At 36.5% G+C, this 12,235-nt stretch overlaps 1 protein-coding gene across 3 annotated transcripts in view; it reads right to left on the reverse strand.

Annotated features, from left to right (window-relative positions):
- Window positions 1–12,235, reverse strand: part of LOC128733073 (uncharacterized) — a 162,160-nt gene that overhangs the window by 120,961 nt on the left and 28,964 nt on the right. Inside the window, exon 2 of one of the 3 annotated variants that reach the window (XM_053826664.1) lies at window positions 8,159–8,845. In XM_053826664.1, the coding sequence (XP_053682639.1) occupies window positions 8,159–8,789 (631 nt within the window). In that variant the 5' untranslated portion in view covers window positions 8,790–8,845. Of the gene's footprint in view, window positions 1–8,158; window positions 8,908–12,235 lie in introns of all 3 variants that reach the window. The other 2 variants (XM_053826666.1, XM_053826665.1) reach the window with 2 other exon arrangements.

A 12,235-nucleotide genomic window follows, 5' to 3' on the forward strand; every position in this document is an offset into this window, starting at 1 on the left:
ATGTAAGAAAAACCCAAATTATGCTAAACGGGACAATTCTTGTATCATTAAAAGTAATGCACAGAAGAATGAAACAAGTTATTTGAGAATACAATTCTGAAGATTTATATATAGCTTTATTGTATAAGAAACTCTAATATTGGAACTTCGAATTGAGTTACGAAGCTAATATTCCAAACTCTATTTAAAGTGGTTATCCCTGCTTCTACGGGCAACATCGTAAAAATGGTTGGAATCAATTTTTTGTTTCATGGACAAATAACGTCCTGTATTTTCCATATAAATACAGCAAAAAGTTTTGCTGTAAGTTTAAGTTTTGACAAAACTCAGATGAGAAATAGTTTAAACACGTTAATCAAGCATATACCAAAGCTTCAAAACACCTTTAGCGCGCTGACCGAAAACCCTAAGGCCAATAAAATTCAACCGGATCCTGTAGTCACAAAATCAGACTCGTCTGAGTAAAAAGAAGCAGCCACTTCTGATGGTTAAGAACGTCAACTTCCTCACCCTCGTGAAACTTTGTGATGCCCAACCGCCCTACAAAACTACCCGGTTTGGCAATAAAATCATCTGTGCGTCAATGGAGGATTTAGAAATTAGGTGAAGGCCTGGATAATGATATGGTGCAAAAAATATAAAATTTGGATCAATATCTGGACCATTTTCGAACTGGATATGCCTAAAAAATACCTACAATTTTTTTTAGCCTCCCGATTTTTCAAGCCAATTTTCAAAGGGGGGGGGGGGGGGGGTGACAAAAACTTAAAACATTTTGCAAAGACCTTATATTCCGCCGCTAAGTAAGCAGGTTGACTTCACATCACCTTTTGATCGATTGACAGATAGATTAAAAATCAGTTTAGTAAAATATTCAAAATCATGCAACCCGACTAACGTTGTACTACGTCATCCGTGGTCGCATCTTATACACAACCCCTCTGATTTTTTTCTTGGGGGATGTAAAGTTTTCTTTAAGCACCTCTCCCCTCTGACTTGTGACAAAATTAATACCTCCTTGTCCACCGGAATTGAGTGACCCTGAGATCTAAAATATTCAACTGTACCAGATAGAAAATAGGAAGGTTCACCTATTTTCTATCTGGTACAGTTCTTCATCGACTATCATTTAAAATTAAAACCTAGTATCTAACCTTACCTTTAAACCTAGTAGAATCACCAAGTCTAATTTTTTCAAGCACCATTTACAGTATGATTTCGAATTTGACAACAAATGCGTGTCGCCTATGTTGCCAAAATCGGAACCGTGGCAAAATCTAGACCATATTTTAACTGAAAAAATTGCATATAAATGTGTCAAAAATTGAATAATTACCACTAATTAACGAATTTTTCACGATTGCAACGGTTTTATATTCAAAATGTTCGACAAACGCAAACCTTTAGATACTTTGCAGTAAGACGTAGTTCTACGTCAGTAAAAGTCTGACCTTTCGAAATATGTAGTCACTAAATAAAAACTCGAACCCCACTGTACTTGATAAACTACGTTTAATACAAGTTATATTACATATTTTTAATGAATGGTTTAAATTTTTGAAACTAATAGGCGACATAATTTTTTTATGACGTAGAAATCGTTTCAACCATATCTGAACAACAGGTAATAATAAATTCCCAATATACAAATGTCACACACAGATACATACATAACGCATATCAAGTCACTGAAACATTGTTCAATCGTTGGGCTGACATAAAAACAAGACCCTCGGTGACTGTGACTGATTTCAAATTTTTTAACCGACTTTCATACCTTTCTAACAGAGTATAAGAAAGGTAAAAGCTGTTCAACCTTGTGTCCTATTAATAAATAACAGTAGTATAGTTGTACTATTAAAAAAAAATTCTTTGTTATTATTTTGTTCATTTACATGGAAGAAACTATGACAATCCAAATTTAGGTCCATTTCAAAATCAAAAATAGGTCCAATTCAAGATCATGTTGGGTCCATTCAAGATCAAAAAAAGGCTTTGGCAAAAAACGATATATTTAATAAAAGTTTCATCAATTATACATTTTTAAAGTACTGATAATGTAGAAAAAAGGTGGTACTTTCCAACAAATAGTAACATCACCACATATTATTTATAAATGACGTGTAAATTGAGCAGGAGTGCGAGTGGTGGTGTTAAAAAGCGCTAAATAGGTCCATTCAAGATCAATTACCCTATATAGGAGAAAATTTGCTATTGATTAGTTGAACTTCATTTTCCTGTAAGAATAATAGTACTGTAGATATTTGAGAATTTGTTCACAACAAAACAAAAAAGAATGCATTTTTATGGAATAATTTAAAATTTATCAAAGGTTTTTGACAAGATTAACGCATTTCAAAAATTTCATTTCATGTGGGTCTTAAAGGCCGATAAAAAACAAAGAAATCATGAGGTTAACGATAACAATCGGTTGAAAATTGTAGAAGTTATGACCGTTTTACTAAAACGGTAATATTTGCGCATTTGAATATCATTCTCATGATCATGCTTGAAGAGTGATTGAATTCTTAATAGTAAGAAGTGTGGAAATAGTAAGAACAGTAAGAAAAATGAGCGCGAAATCATGAGTTTAAACGTGAAAATAATCCACAGAAACTCTATTACGCCTGTGGAAACTATATTTTTACAACCCCGGTTAATTTCACTGCTTCATTGCAAACTGCGTTTCCATTTCCCGAGCAGGAGCAAAGAGCAAAATAATATCAAAATGTGTTATTGGAAATCGAATAACTCATATCAAAATTTGGTCTTGTTTTGTCTGACATAGTTGGTAAATTAAACAAAAATTAATATCAAAATTTGAAAATGACTATTTTCAGAGTTTGGAATAACATAGTTTAGTATTATTAAAGTATTGAATAACAAATGCAGTAGTATATGTGATATTAAAAAATCATTTTATAAAATAGTTATAATCTAAAATCTCGTAATCAATAAAAAAATTGTATGAAATATATCGAATGTCATTTTAAGGCCAAAATAAGATATTATAACAAATTCAGTCATTAAACTCATCTTACAACCACTGTTTTAAATATCTACTCAATAACCAAATGTGTTATCAATGTATCTCCATATCTATTCAATAACAAAATATACCATTATAACAGAGTTTGATATTGTTTTTATAATATTTTGCTCTTTGCTCCTGCTCGGGTTGCGTGTCCATTATAGATCATGACAAGCAATTCGATAAATGTTATACCAATTAAGACAGTGTTTGGATATAAAGGGGCTATTCGAAGTTACTGTTTGAATGTAAAGGGGCTATTGGTGAGCCCTATGACCCAGCCGAATGGCGTTTGTTCATAGACAGCATTAAGCAGAGTATGAAGACTGTATAGGATACCGCCTCTAGTTTCTGAAAATAAAAAACAGAAGTTGGCGCTAGTGTTTCATCATGCGTCATGTGTGAAAATATGCTTGAAACTGTCAATATTTCCCTGTTGAATACAACAGATGTCGTTGCTTGGTAACGCATAATGTACATATTAAAAACAACCCAATTTTGCGCAACTAAAAATTTACTCAGCTATGCAACAGCATTCTCTCTTTCAACTCTGTTTCTTTTGTGTTTATCGTTAAAGGCGGTATAACCTTTGACATTTGAACCAACAAATAGTTGGTAAACCTTCCCGGGCTCACGGAAGAATGATAGTAAGATGCAATGGAGAGGTATAGGAAAAGTTTGTTTTTATTAAAGTTAGGCAGAAGTTATGAAAATTAAATAATATTAGATTAGGTATTGTTTGGGCAGGTAGACATAGATAACAGTCAAATTTTGAGAAAAGCGTCATCTCTTGACAAGCAACGGTTCATCTGGTATCCTATTACTACATCAAGGATACAAATAATCCACGATTCCCGTAGCCCATGTAACAAGTATGTGAATAAATAAATACTAAAAATACTAAGCATGAGTCAAATGGCTCTACATATAATAAAATACAGTTAAGCATTATTGGAAAATTTTCTCCGACCTTAATGTTGATGCGTGTGTGTTTGAAAAATAAAGAGAGGAAAGATAGAGAGAGAGAACGAGAGAGAGGTAGAGAGAGAACGAGAGAGAGGTAGAGAGAGGTAGAGAGAGGTAGAGAGAGAGGTAGAGAGAGAGAGAGAGAGAGAGAGAGAGAGAGAGAGAGAGAGAGAGGGAGGTATATTTGTGGCATGTGGACAAGTAAGAGAGTAAAAGCTTAAAGTAAGAAGGTGTTTGCAAGAGCATGATATTTAAATGCGCAAACATTAGGGGAATGTCGTCGTGGTTGGGCCGCCTTTTTGACATTCGCCCATAACTTCCGTTTCAAAAAGAATTTTTAAGATCTAAATAGATCGTTGGAAAGGTCTAAGAATAAGCTATATTTCTGGAAAATCTTGAACTGATTGCTTAAAAAATAATAAAGTTATAGACATTTACGTGAAGGCAAAAAATGTTGTCATACTCGGGCCACGTTGTACAGGTTGGGCCACCGCTCTTAATCTAAGAAATACGTATTGAAATTCTATGTAGAGACATCAAAAGAATGAATTTCGTGAGCAACGGCTCTTATAAGTATAAATATCCTATTTTTAATAACATCTTTGCGAAATTTTTGGTGATCTTGTAAAATCAATATTACTACAATCGCGTTTCCCGAAGTGTACTACTGCAACGAAAAATCAACAACAGTCTAGGTTTTTATTGTACTAATTTTGCTTTATTTCATCACATTTCCCGCGACTGACGTTCTCTAGCGTAAATTGTGCTTCTATGCTTAAAATTATGGTGGCCCAACCATGACTACACAAGTGGCCCGACGTTTACAATAAGCGCTTTTGTGGCATTTACCCCCTTACCCTAACCAAACACCTAACTGGACGAGATTTTTCAATAGCCTTCGAATAGAGCACAACACACTTAATAAATTTTCAATATTTATCCCGATAATTGCATTTCATGAATCATTTCTTGAAGAAAAGTTAACTGCACCTGCAAAACTTTTTTTGTATTGATTCAATCAGTGAATTCAGTACGCGTGTTTTGAATACACGATCGAAACTCACAATATTGTGAAAACTTAGCTGTCACAGTAAGAAGTTTTACAATGGTTGTAGCATAGGTGTCACGAGTTACTAAAACTGAAAAATCGTGGTGGCCCGACCATAACAGTGGCCCGACGATAACGACATTACCCTACTGTTTTAGTAAAACGGTCATAACTTCTACTATTTTAACCGATTGTTATCATTAACACCATGATTTCTTTGTTTTTTATCGGCTTTTAAGACCCAGATGATATGAAACTTTTGAAATGCGTTAATCTTGTCTAAAACCTTTGATAAAGTTGAAATTATTCCAAAAAAATGCGTCCATTTTTGTTTTGTTGTGAACAAATTCTCAAATATCTACAGTACTATTATTCTTACAGAAAGATGAAGTTCAACTAATCGATAGCAAATTTTCTTCTCTTTAATATGGAAAAAAGAGATTTGAAATTGGTGCACCGCAGCCGGAGAAATTTGTATTTATGTGCATGTACTTTCTTTCTTCAAGCAAAATTTCAACTTTAATGCATATCTCAAAAACTATCCTACTTTAAATTTTTCTGACCACATTTTCGGATTCAGCGGTCAATTTCACATGAAAAATCACCTTCTGCTTACTGAGTTCATACATGCTGTTAACTAGTGTAATCGACCTTCTCCGATTTGAACCGAATTTTGTCAGATTGTTCGTTCAGGTTCATTTAGTTTATGTTTATGCGGATTCCATGGGAAATTTCCTTTGGAATAATGGTAAAATTGTCTTTTTAAACTTAGTATTTTCTAGCAAAGGAAAACTTAGTTACTAGCAAAGGAAAATAAGAGGATTTGACGAAAGCGTGTCTTTTCTTTAAAAATGGAGATACTCCCATTAATCGAGGGGACGTCCAATCGGCACCAAACTTAGGATTTTTTCTTGCTGACTTGAAACGAACAATCTGACAAAATTTGGTTCAAATCCGAGAAGGTCGGCTACATCATCTACACTCGGCTCCACTCGGACATTTGACGTGGAATGACCCATGGAGAGAAAAAACAGAAACAGAAAGAAGAAAAGTAAGAAAGAAATCCAAGAAAATGATATTGAAAAGGAGAAAAAACGGAACGAAAAATGAGAAAACTGGAATAGAAAAAAAATTGAACAGACAAATGGTAAAATGTGGTAAATAAGACGAAAAATTACTGTGTCTAATTTCGTGTCCAACTCTGGGTTGAAGTAAAACTTCAAGCCCAATAAAGCAATAAAGTCAAGTCCAATTTCAATTCGAATTTTAAGTTTAATTTCGAGCTGAAGTTCAAATCTAATTCAATCCCAATTCCGAGTCTAATTCATCTACAATTTCTAGTTCAATTTAAAATAAGAACATCAAATTTTGTTTGAAACGAGATTTGATGTCTATTTCTAAATAAAACTTCCTATCAAATTACTCCAAATTTAAGTCCAATTTCAAAACCAATTTTAGGTTCAACCTCCAGTTCAATTTGCGGTGAAGCTTCAAACCCAAATTAGGCCTATTTCAAGTCTAATTTAATGTTCTACGTCAAGTCCGATTTTAATTTCAACTCTAATTGGTAGTTTAGTTCAAAGTTTGATTTCTAATCCACCTTTAACTTTAATTTTAAATAAATTCAGTTGCATCCGAAAGTTAGGGAGTTTTCAACCTAATCCGTCGGTATTTTTGTGATAAGCAAAAATAAATTAGCATCCTACGATTTTTCCAGGCTAAAACATACTTCTGAATGGAGAGGAATAAATGCTTAATGCAAAAAATGTAGATTTAGGCAAACTGAAAATGCTTGATATTAGGCCAAAAATATAGATTTAGCGAAGATGAGAGTCGATGTCACCGCTCTCAATCTCCAGTCGAGTGTGTTGTTTAACGAATTACACCCCTAAGCTGTCGATACTCTGTGGTCTAGTCTAATATCAAGATTTTGTTTGAACGCTTTTCTGATTCTACCATTCATTCGCACATTTATCCAGCGCGAGTATATTTTTGTTGACTGTATTTGTTGCAACAGATTGATAGGCAATCAAGCAAGCGTTAACAAAATCTTGATAGTAGACCACAGACTATAGACAGCTTAGTAGTGCAATTGAACAACCCACTCGACTGGAGATTGAAAGCTGTGAGTTCGACTCTCACCTTTGCTAAGTCTATGTTTTTGGCCTAATATCAAGAATTTTCAGTTTGTCTGAATGTACATTTTTCGCATTTGGCATTTATTCTTCTCCAACAGAAATCTATGAGATGCAACTACATTACAGATTGCTTGTCTTGACTGCAATCTTGCATAATTTGTTAGAGTCTTCGCTAACAGTTATGTACTACCCAAGTAACAATTTGAGTTTTATTGCACTCTTGCAGTGGTAATTATTACTAACTATGGCCATATAAACTACCATAAGAGTATAATAATACCCTCAACTACGGCTGTGGGGCTTTACCCATGGCATTGACACCTGTACCTTGTTGGATCACGAATATTTTTAAGTTTGTAACCATCAATTTTAATTTTAATCCGGGGCCCCGAATAAAAGAGCGTTTGTGAGGTGCTTGAACTAGCTGTAGTATAGGTGCACATGTGTTACTTTCAGCTTTATGTAAAGTGATCAGGGAGTGAGCTGCAATTCTTGCTTACGAAAACATGACGTCCTGTCAGGGGTCTGGTTTTCGTTACAGAGGGAATAGGGCGCTTACATTTTTTTTTTGATTTGGCGTTTTGATTTGGCTGTGGTCTAATTTGGGGTGGTTCCAAAAATCGTTGTTTTGTCAACCTTTCGTATTCTTTAAAAAAAATCAATCTTTGAACGAATGATTGCCGACTTTGATACCGAACAAAATGTATTATAATTCGTGATATTTATTAATCTAGTAATCGTTATGTTCTTAAAATGTCTATAAAGCCTTGCAAGGGTTTTCATGCGGAATGCCAAATCTCAACTAAACATGATTCAAGCTTCAACTAGTTGCTATTGAATTTTTGGAGTTCAAAAGCAGTTTTTATGCCGCAAAATAATAGTTCCGTCCATGAAAATTGTGCTCCAATAGTCGTGCAGTCTCGTTTGCTAATTCTAGTGTACATTTAAAAAGTTAAAAAATATCAACTGACTCACCTTCCCGATTGACTGCCTCGACCTCGTTGTCGTCCGATTTGATGTCCACCTGCGAAAAGTCATCGGAAATAATTACTCGTGAAGTGTAGCGCAGGTTGCTGCGAGGTTCAGTGCCGGTCTGACGCAACCGACTGCTGCTGTTGTTGTTGTTGTTGTTGTTATCATTATTACTGGAGAAAGGTTTGATATTTGCTGAGTGGTGTTGTTGTTGTTGTTGTTGTTTGAAGCGTTGCTGATATCGTTTGCTGTTATTATTATGATCTATTCGCTGCCTAACGGCAGGCGCTACCGTTCGTCGCTGATGCTGCTCATGTCTTCTTGACTGCGAACTAGGAATGGAACAGTGATGGAACGTTAACCGAACACGGGAACCACCGGCCGTCGGCGATGCCGTCGCAGTCGGACTCCAAAGGATTCGCTGCGAGTGATTAGCCCCCCGCTCGGCAGTGGAGGATGGCTGCTTGCGGTTGCTGCTTTGGTTGCGGTACTGATGGGCAAAATGGACATTATGCTGATGATGCTGTTTCTGCTGCTGCTGATGTTTTTGTTCATGATGAAGATGCTGGCGATGATGGTGATGATGCAGTGTTTGGCATGTTGGCGACGGAAGAACAATCAATATAACCACCATTCGATGCCAGAGTTCTTTCGATTTCGATTCACAACAGTCAAACTACTTTCGAGCGCCTGATTTGTAGAAGAAGTTATTGTTCAACCAATCAATATTTCTCGCAAATTACCCTAGAAAACTGCACTCCGACGTAAATTGGAAAAACAAATCGCCTTGCCAATGGCTTATAACCGATGATTATCGTTCACAATGCCGTGGTTATTGATGATTCGCGATTAAATTTTATTGTCTTCCACTAGATCGACGGATTTTGCGCGCACCATGTGGTACCGCCATTAAATGTGGCCATCAGTTTTGAATTGCTAGGTTAAACGCCCAGAAATGTGATCGCTGCACTCGAGATTCGACTTAGTTAGCGTACGACAATTGCCATTCGAGACGAATTTTGCACGGTTGCAAACAAGTGGTAAATAGCACGAGCGAATGGATTTTCCCAGCCAAACGCTACTCTGCTACCCAGATAGGGTACCATTTTAGATGCAATTAATCATAGCAGCCTTTTGAAAGAATAAGGTCACACACAAATTCTGCCCCGGCCGGCTGCTGTGTGTTTACATAGTTTGCGGATTAACCGTCCAAACCAAACTCAGCCTCATGCAGTCAGTAGTTGTCGTAAATTTCCGCTTGAAGTCGCACTTGTCAACGAAATGGTTCCACCCGAGCCACCCGCTACGATCGAACAAAAAAAACAATCATAATAATACAGTTTAAACCCCTCCTGACTGACTGACTGTCTGACTGAAACTATCCTAGCGCTTACGGCAATTCGTAGCACAGCACTACTGATGCACTTGCCGGGGCCACTCCCTCGGCCGCGCGATCGTCGTCGCCTGCTTTGCCGAGAGTGATCTTTTCCCATGGCACACTGTGTCCTACCGAACCGATCGGTGCACCAACAAGGCACCATGGCAAGTAATGGAAAGACTTCGGAAGAAAATTATAGACCGCACCGGCGACGGCGACGGCGACGGCAACAGCGGCACACGGTTCTATGTCTTTCTGCCAAGGGTCGACCGATCGGCTGATCGGTTCGTTCGTTCAGTCGGTCGATCGGTATGACAAAGAACAAATCACTGTGCCATGGTGGTTTGGTTTGGATCACGAACACACTCGGTTGGCACAGGTTGATCGAGCGAGCGAACACTCACAGCATCACTGATCGGGGCCAACACTCCCCTCGAGCAGATCAAATTCCCTGGAAACAATTCCATACGACGAAAATTAGCTCCGTTTAGATGGAAATTGATTGCCGTAGAAAAAAAGGTAACGTGTTAAGAGCTTCAATTTATCTTTTTTTTTCAAATCCGTGACAAAAATTGGTGTTTGCTGGATTACATTCGAAGGATTAGTGATTGTTGTTAATATGACTAAAGTTCTGAAGTTGGGTGTAAAAGTTTTTTCCATCAATTAGAAATTAAATTGGAATAGCTAATGCGCGATTTTGTGATTCGAATTTGTTGCAGCATAAATGATCAACAGCTCATAGCAGCACAGCCTAACTAATATTATCTAGATTGTTGAAAAGGATGACTCTCTAAGTTCAGAAGAAAGCCATTTGATCGACCATGAACAGTAATGCTTACGGATTTAACCATAATCCATAATTGTAAAAGTCAGCAGGTCCGAAATTCAAAAACTCGAAATCCAGCGATCCCAACATTCTTTTCTTACTATCTCTTATTCTTTTTCATCTCTTATTTTCTTTCTTTTTCCTTCATTTTCTCATTCTTTTTTTTTCTTCTATTCTATTTTTCCTTGTTATCTCCTCTCTTCTCTTTGTTCATCTTTCTTATTCTCTATCTTTTATCTTTTTTGCACTCCTCTGTACTTTCTCTCATTATTTTTTCTACTCTGTCACTCTCTATTTGTTCCCACTTCCACTCCATTTTGCTCAATAATTTTCTTTTTTCTGTCACTTTTTTATCCTTTAATTCTTTTTCCGCTCTCTCATTTTCGTTTTTCGCTCTATTGATCGCCTTTCTCTCTCTCTCCAGTTTTTTCTCTCGTTATTTTTCCATCATTTTCATTCATTTTCACTTTTAATCCCACTTTTTTTTATTTTTCTCCCTCTCTCTCTTACTGTGTTTTTATTCTCATTCTCTTACCTTAACTATCTCTCTCATCATCATCCTCATTTTTATCGTTATTCTCTGTCATTCTTCCTCTCATGCTACCTTGAAGACTGCCTCTCTCATACATCTTCATCACTCTCTCATTCAATCTATATGAAGGTCGAAATTCCGAAAATTCCAAAAACATTATAAATAGATAGAAAAAATTATAAACAAGAAACAAAATTCAAAACACAAGAAACACGAACCAAGCAACAATAAATAAGAAATGACAAGTCTGGGAAGAATAAATACTTATTGCGAAAAATGTAGATTCAGGCAAACTGAAAAATTCTTGATATTAGGCCAAAAATATAGACTTAGCGAAGGTCACAGTCGAACTCACGGTTCTCAATCTCTAGTCGAGTGTGTTGTTTAACCAATTACACCACTAAGCTGTCTATAGACTGTTTACCTGAATCTACATTTTTCGCATTAAGCATTTATTCTTCTCCAACAGAAAAAATAAGACGACTTCTATACGTCGTTCGAAAAAGAAATGAGAAGAAAATAGGAAATTAGATATAAAACATGATAAATAAGAAATAAAAATAAGAAACGAGAATTTAGAAATAAAAATGGAAAATCTGTATACATAAAAGTGAATGTGAGTAAACTCAAGTCGCTTTTTACGCGAAGGATACGTCCCGCGTAAATCAAAACCGTGTAAAAAAACCGCGTAAATTCCGAAAATCGCTTAAAAATGCATTTAGAGCGCAATTGCAGTTGCGCATGTGGCTAGTAGGCAATAGGGCGCAGGGGTCATGGGGAGGGATTACCGAAAAAACGACTGATTTACAAGTGGCTGGGGGCAGGGCTTGAAAAGGGATCGCAAGTTGAATGTGACTGCCGTGAATGCGAACTGTCCGCATTAAAAATCCGCTTTTTGAACGATCATTTGACTGTTGTTTGAATCCAGTCAGTCTGCCGCTTGCGCTGCTGCCGTCTAAGGCTTCGTACACAAATTACGTAACGCTTAGGGGGTAGGGAAGGGGGTCGAGCTTGCGTTACTTTTTGTTACACAGGGGGGAGGGGGAGTCATGAGAATAGTTACGTAACAAATTTGTGAATACCAAAAAGGCAGTTGCCAAACGAGGATAGGATGTATTGGAGGTGGAAAACAGTGAATCGGTTTATACTGATGGAAACTCTGGTACAAAATTATGGTTTGTAGCTGAATGAGATAATCCTATTAAATTTCCAGTTACATATTACGGTTCAAGACCATTTCAGCTTAACATGGGCCGATGGCCGATTGTGGTTTTTAATATAAAGCTCTTGCTGATTTGGTTGAATTCTTTAAAAATTAAATAAAATATGCGGTTTATGCCATTT

The sequence above is a fragment of the Sabethes cyaneus genome, chromosome 1 (genome assembly GCF_943734655.1).
Source record: "Sabethes cyaneus chromosome 1, idSabCyanKW18_F2, whole genome shotgun sequence".
NCBI classification, from domain to species: Eukaryota; Metazoa; Arthropoda; class Insecta; order Diptera; family Culicidae; genus Sabethes; species Sabethes cyaneus.